Source organism: Ornithodoros turicata, chromosome 7 (assembly GCF_037126465.1).
Source record: "Ornithodoros turicata isolate Travis chromosome 7, ASM3712646v1, whole genome shotgun sequence".
Classification (NCBI taxonomy): domain Eukaryota; kingdom Metazoa; phylum Arthropoda; class Arachnida; order Ixodida; family Argasidae; genus Ornithodoros; species Ornithodoros turicata.
In genome coordinates this window covers 2,754,156-2,761,600 of record NC_088207.1, presented here as the reverse complement: position 1 = coordinate 2,761,600, position 7,445 = coordinate 2,754,156, and the positions used below count along the sequence as shown (strand labels likewise).

At 46.5% G+C, this 7,445-nt stretch overlaps 1 protein-coding gene and 1 long non-coding RNA gene across 2 annotated transcripts in view; one reads left to right on the top strand and one right to left on the bottom strand.

The window, feature by feature from the left end:
• Positions 1-1,748: 1,748 nt before the first annotated feature.
• LOC135399456 (uncharacterized) overlaps positions 1,749-7,445 on the top strand; it is a 48,234-nt gene continuing 42,537 nt past the window's right edge. The window contains exon 1 of the long non-coding RNA XR_010424276.1: positions 1,749-1,829. This is a non-coding gene — a long non-coding RNA (uncharacterized LOC135399456). The remainder of the gene's footprint in view (positions 1,830-7,445) is intronic.
• Positions 5,047-6,464, bottom strand: LOC135399701 (putative nuclease HARBI1). Its single transcript, XM_064631433.1, has 3 exons — positions 6,062-6,464; positions 5,420-5,692; positions 5,047-5,339 (listed from the first exon to the last, which is right to left on the bottom strand). Exons 1-3 carry the CDS (start codon positions 6,462-6,464, stop codon positions 5,047-5,049), a joined length of 969 nt encoding a protein of 322 aa, XP_064487503.1.

Here is a 7,445-nt window from a genome sequence, read left to right as displayed (position 1 = left end):
AATTATAATATGCTGTTCCTGAAGAAATAAGGGTTTTCCGTTAAAGTAGCGCGTAAAGACCACACGGCGCTGCCGTGTATGTTGCCATGCTCTTCGGTTTCTCGGATGTATGTAAAGACACTTGCAGTACTTCGGTGTCAAGAAACAGTATTTCGAAATATTCGTTAGTTCTGATGCAATCGTCTGTCTGCTTTTCACACGCATTCTCTGCCCCTCGGCAGCAAAAAGCCGTAGTATCCATCCGTAGTATCCGTCGGTTTGCATTTCACACATGAACCCCTGCACGACGAAAAAACTGCGCTTGTTTCGGCTTACACAAGTGCTTCTCCCTGATACATGGAAATTTCACAAAGCAGTTCATGTTCACGGCACGGTGAGCTACTGCTGAGGACGAATGTGACTCCGATTAATCACTGGACGAGGAATCTTCTGCTGCGAAGAACACACTTTCCAGCACGCTAACGCACGAACAACAGTTCTGTGTGAGCGACAGTTCTCGAATGCGGAATTCCAGCGCACTCATGTCCAAGAGGCTCGACATTCTCGACGTAGAAAGTGGTCACAAATGCCCGCTGCCATTTTCGTTTTCGCCGGATAAGCGCCCGGAAGTGCGCGTATTACATGCGTCCTCGACAGATGGCGCGGGGTCATGCAATTGTTGACAGACTGCTCGGTTTCCTACTATGTCCCTGGACATGCAATTATGGAAAATTCGATTACAGAAAAACTACAGCGATTTCAGCGGAGTTCTTTGATATTTGAACTTTTGAAGGTTCAAGCTTTTCGCTGAACATAAAGTTTCGATAGGTTTATATTCACTTTTCGGTCCCTTTAAAGTGCAACGAGAATCCCAAAGTAGAGTAAATGAACCTCATGAGAGTGAACTGTACGATCAGGGTAACTATGAGTGATGCGTGCTGGGAAAGCGCAAAATAGAATAATTATCAATTTTACTTTTTATTGGTACTTGTCATCCCTTTCGTTTTTAGAATGTGTGGCGGGAGAAGGTGGAATTATGTTTATTTGACGTTGCGACGTTTCTGACACATTATCCTCCTATGCATGTTTGCTGGACAAACGCCTAGGACATCTAGGACACATTCCTGGTTTGTCCCGGGAAGCTCAAACTCACTCGTCCCTCATGTCGGCTCTGTAGCTTAGCTTGTATGTAACCTGCACACAACAGTCCACAGGATGCCGAATTCAAAGTAAGAAAGTGTTCCGTGTACTAGCACATCTGGGGAACGCAAAGCGAGCCATTTCCTTTTCCTTGTTCCGTCTCATAGCACAACTGTTTATGACGAAGCCTTACCGGTGACGTGATGGGTCGTACTGAGTATAAATGCCTGGCGATTTGGAATGATCCAGCATCGCCGCATCAGGCACTGGCTAGCATCCGAGATGAACTGCAAATTTGCTGTTGTCGCTGTTTGCCTTTTCGTTGTTGCCTACGTCGACACTGGTACCGCAAACAGGAGAAGAGCTTGTGTTTATGCCTACGACCTATGGAACGTAAGTAGAATCATCCAAACCTCACATTTTTTACTTCTCACCGTGGGCGTGTGAAGAGGGGGAAGGGGGCCTTGCCGCTCCCTGGAGTGTCACGGTCACCTGTGAAAATTGTGCACTCTTTATTCATATATCGTGGTTTTACTCACAGGCCTACTATTGTAACGACGATAAGGACGGTGGGCGCATGCAACGCGACCCGTGCGCATTCTGTATCATTCAGCCATTAAACGCATAACATCGTCACGACGCTATGCTGCCTAACAAGATGAACCTCTGAACACGCGCAAAGTCTGCAGTGTCCGTCCGGAGGAAAAGAAGTGAGTGGATGGCACGCTTTGCCCACCCCAACCGCCCGGAAAAAAATCGTGGGAACGCCCATGTGTGTCACAGTATCCTCCGTGGAATCCTCCCAACCATCCTAGACATTTACGCTTTGTGAAATATTACGATCGTATGCCTCCAAATGCACATGTAACGCCTTTGTACTGACATTTCAACTAACTGCTTTTTTGGGGGGGCTCATGGTCTTACAAACTGAATTGCGTTCTTGACCTTGTAACCAGCCCAAAAATAACCGCGGCAGATATTCTGACGTGTAAATTCGGTCGACAGTTTAAGGGATCCGTTACTAAATTACTTATAGGTGTGATAACTTACGTGTGCGCAAGTTGTCGCATGAAAGTAATGGTGAACTGCGTATAAAACTCTTTAATATTACATGTGTTTGTCCCATCGCGAAGGTTAATTAAAGTTGAGACCCCCACACCTTGCCCTTCGAATGAGAAGCAATCAGAGATGTGTTGGTTTTATACCAACCACTCCGTCTTTTTTTTTTTTTTTCATTTGGCGTCCTTTAGAGCACGGGTTGAACGTTTCCTGAGGCCCTCATAGCACAGCTCGGAGACAACTCGTACAAACCTATGTCAGCTATGTTGTGATCGTGTTCAGATGATTGTCGCGAGTTCTAGAGTCTGGGGTCGGATTCACAAAGAAATTCGTATCTTATGACAAAGTGCCCTTAAGATGTCGCAGCCTGCGATGCGCTTACGATGTCGGCGTAAACTGGATTCACAGAGCAGTCGTAGTGGAGAGGGCACGCCGTAGCGCCACAAAAAGCGTATGGAGACGAGAGTATGCTATCACCATGGAGACGACAACGCGCGTTTGCAATCAGACCAATGAGAGCCGTGAGTTTCCATGTGGTTTTGTTGAACAGCAGACACACACTTTCTCGGTAGAAAATGCCCGCCACGGACGCCTTGGAAACTTCAGCGATGCGAGTACGTCGGCGAAATTTTACCGAACGCGAAATTGAAGCGCTCGTGGAATCCTACCAAGCTAACAAGGCTGCCATAGATGCCAGTGGCGATGGGCCGCGAGGCGCTCTTGCTAAAACCAAAGCCTGGGCCCGTATTACTGATACTCGGTTTGCGGTGTCCGGCATCAAACGCACGCCTGCGGAAGTTAAGAAGAAATGGACGGATTACAAGAGCTTAAACAAGAAGAAAGGTAAATAGCGCATGCAATTACTGGTCGGCTGTCACGCATGTGAAGCGGGAAGGTTGTTTTATCGATGAGACGCAAACCTTTCTCACACAGGGGCCAACGTCACGCGGTGCCTTGGCAGGACAGGTGGGGGTGCCGCAGAAGTGCCGCCACTTATGCCTCTTGAAGAAAGAGTAGTGGCCACACTCGACAGGAGCACCGTCGTCGGGATTAACGGCAGTTACGACATCGGAGTAACAGGAGGTAAATGAATACACAAAAGCTGCACAACCCGCAGCCAACCTATTCTTATTTGTGAAGCAACAGACGTTTTAACCTAATTTATTGCAGGGGATGTCATACTCAGATACAATGTTCAGTGCTCAGGTGAGTGTGCGCCCACACAGCCTTGTCGTTCTCATGCAACTTTTGTCACATTATGATAGGATATAATACATAACATTATTCGTATATTGGCAGATCCCGGTCCTTCAAGTAGTGCTACACCCCTAGTACCTGATGCTTGTGAAGGTAAGGCAAACATAGCATGTCAGTAAACAGCAGTGTGAGAATGCAGATGTCAAGCATTCCTTAACGCATTGACATGGGCTGACATTAGGCGCAGAGCTGACATCTTCCACATGAATAAGTGAAACACCTAGCCCAGCTTCATCACAGGAGGCAGCAAATGTGCAACAGGAGGTTGCTGACAGCGCACCGGCTGTGCCAACACCACGCAGGGGTAAATATTCTTGTGCACGACTGGTGTATTGCTTGAAGCTTGCCTACTTTCTCAAATATTCTCAGGGCTACTGCACTGTAACAGTCGCATTAATGTGCTGCAGAATAGGAGTTGCAAAATGTGTTTCTCGTTTTCGCAGTGCTTTCACTTGCACTAAAATTCTCACGTGATCCGTTTACCAGGTACAACACCAAGGAGTAGGGCGAGCAGTGAAGCAAGTGAAATAGCGAACACACACAAAAAAATGGAACAGCACTTGGAAGCGCTCGTAGATATACAGAGGAGGCTACTGGCCATCAAAGAACACAAGTATAAAGTTAGGACACTTCCTGGAGGACGGCTTGAACTGCAATAAATTGACAACACAGCTTTAGAAATGTGCATTCTGCGTGTCGTTGCTTTGCTCCAAAAGACTGAGTGAGCAATCTCAGAACTGTAGCAATCTGTATTCCACTTGTATTCTTCCACTTCCATTGTATGCTGTTCAGCAGAGTACTACGCTAGTAACTCCTTACGTGGTAACATGTTACTTTTGGCAACGAAAAAATGGCTAGGAAGAAAGCGAGCTGGTGAAGATGATGCATAATATAAAACCCCGAGACTAGAGAACACTGGAGGACAGACACAACACGAAGTCTCAAAAAGACTGTGTTGTGTCTGTCCTTTTGTGTTCCCAATTCTCGGGTTTTTACATTGTGCAGCATGTTACTTTTGTTTCGCACCGAAGTAACGACTTAGTTACTGTTCAGAAATCAGAAACTAATCATGTTTTTCATTATAACAAGTGGTAACTTATCTTAAGTTGGTCGTAATGTTTATCATGTCAATTTCATGAGCCTGTAAGTGGCAATAATGTGATCTGATGCAGATTTCGACCACAACAATTGACAATCTGAAGTAAACGTTATGCATGAAAGGTAACACCAATGAAGCGTCAATCACACAAATTGACTTCACAGTGTGCAAGTAATCTAGTGACTCATGACTTATACACCACTGGAACGTGATCTGCACGTCGGTTGGCAACGCCAACCGCAGCCCCCTTCCTAAACTATACACAAAACTGCTTAAATAGGTCCTTCCTCATTGTGTTTGTTACTGATTATGCCTTGCGCATGGAGGACGAAACGTCTGAGGAGACCTGTAATTCTGTTGCGTAAAGCCAGTGTGCTATATTTTGTTATCATGATGAATCCCGGCTTTTGGAAAATCCTTATGATCTGTTTTCCAAATCGGTAACAAATTCAGTTATCTTGCAAAGTAATGTGTAATTGTATTTCGTTCCTCCTGTCATGTTTCTTCTTTTTTTATGAACTTCTACAACGAAACATACCAACAGGGTCAGTCAGGAGGATGTTATGGCGTATGCAGTAGTTGTGGAGGACGCCACAATCCACAATGATGGAACAGCACGTTGTCATTGGGTATAGGAGGCATCCCCCAGACTTGTCCAAACACCGAAACCTGCTTTTGAGCAGTCCAAAGGCACGCTGAATCACTTGTCGGGTTTTTCTATGAGCCTTGTACTTTTCTTCAGCTTCTCTTGATGGTGTCTGGAAGGGCGTCAAAAGCCAGGGCTGTGTGGGATAGCCGGAATCACCTAACACCAGAAAGTAGACAGGATTATGTAACAGTTCCTAAATGCTGCCTACTTTAAAAAGGTGTTTTCACTGCTCTCACCTAGAAGCCAGCCTTCAGGCATTCTGCCAGCCTGAAATTCATCGCGAAGGTTGCATAGTGACCAGATGAAACTATCGTGAGTGCATCCTGGCCATCTGGCTGTCAGCTGGGTTATTTCGCAGTCCGCGTTACAGACTGCCTGTACATTGATCGAGTACAGCCCCTTTCTGTTTCGGTATGCAGGTCGCATCTCAAGCTTGGGGGGTTTCACAAGAACATGTGTGCAATCGATGCAGCCCAGTACCTTTGGGAAACCTGCAATGTCGAGGAATCCTGTAAAAAGAGATGATATATTTACTGTGCGTACAGTCCATTGCATACAAGCTAAAATCCCTGCAGTGACTCCGTCAGTGTGTGCCAGTAAGGCTGTAACACTGTGGGGTAACACGTTCACTGTTGAAAATACGTGACTACTGCCTGCGGGAAACATGTTAGTCATTCATTCTGAGAGCCGCTTTAAGTAACAGCTGAAAGCAATAAATTGCAAATTGTGATGCCGCTCACTAAAACAGCAGTTTCGATAGCGAAGGTTGCAAACATTATCCTATGTAGTGCACTCTCATCGGACCCGCGAATACAAATTCATTTATTAGATATTTCTTACATACAGAACACTAAAAGCACGAGAGGAAAATATATTACCTAAGACGGTTTTCTGGACGTCCGCAGGTGTACGTGGAAACTTTATTTGCGTCGTGGCCATTTCCACGATCGCTGTCGTCACGCTGTTTACAATCCGTGAGGTGCTGCTTTGGCTGATCGCAACCACATCTCCCACAACAGACTGAAAACTCCCACTTGCATAAAAACGTAGCGCGACGAGCACTTGCACGTCCACAGGGATGGCTCGACACCGCGCTGTTGGCCGTTGGAGGGTCGGGGCAAGCTTCTCGCACAAGCTCATTATTGAAGATCGTGGAAGACGATAATATCGAAGAAGATGGTTCTCCGGTATACTTTGGAGCGTCGTCCGTGGCCTGAGAACACGTTCACGGCGCAAAGTTCTCCGCGACTCAATCTCGACTGCTGCGACGTACGCCGCCATCTTTGCTCGTATGGCCACTTACGACTGCTCGGAGGCTCTCGTGGGATTGTCTCGCAGCTGACGAGAATCTTACGACGCGCGCGCTTTGTGAATCTGCATTTCGTCCTAAGTTTATCGTACGAGGGCGCTTACGATAAGTTTTGTCGTACGAGCCTTTTGTGAATCCGACCCCTGGTTCACATGGCACATCACTGCGTTTACGCTTGCGTGCTGCGGTTTGCGTTTAGGCTCGTGTCCTCACGGAACGGGCTGCACCTCGTCCCCCCATTGATATTTTTGTGTTCTGACCATTGAATTCCTCCAATAAGTTATCTCTCCGCTTACTTGAAGGAAGCCGCGCGCATCTACACAACAGCGCGCGCATTTATCTGATTCTGTCGGGCAGATAGCTAGCGCTTGCGTTGATTCATTCAATAAAGTTTTAGCTCTTATGTCTCAACTGATTGCGGTGAGTGGCATTCAAAAGGGCGTCTGTCGATTTCCGTCGTAACGATCCGCTGTGAGCGGGCGGAGCACGCAAGCGTAAACGCTTCAAATGCACGCGCTGAGTAGGAAATTGCGATTCCTGGGTAGTACTTGTCATTTCAGCACCACTTCATCGTCACAAATATATATTTGTGTCCTACCTATATGTGCTGTGATAACGAAGCCTACCACTGTACGAGCAGTAACGCTTACGTACCGCATGGACATGATTGAAGAGGTACGGCTAACCTGACAAAATATGATGTACAGCGCACCGTTTCATGCATGATCCCAGATGAAAAATTTTGCAACTGGGACCAGTTTGAAACGTCAAACGTTTGAAAAGTCAATAACACAGTTTGAGCTGGTCCCAGTTTGAGCTGGGACCAGTTCAAAACCAATTGTTGCAACTAATCCCAGCTTGAACTGGTCCCAGTTCAAAATACCAGCTTGCAACTGGTCGCAGCCGAAGTAGCAACGTTGGAAATGATTTCTCCTTCAATCGGAACTCAGCCA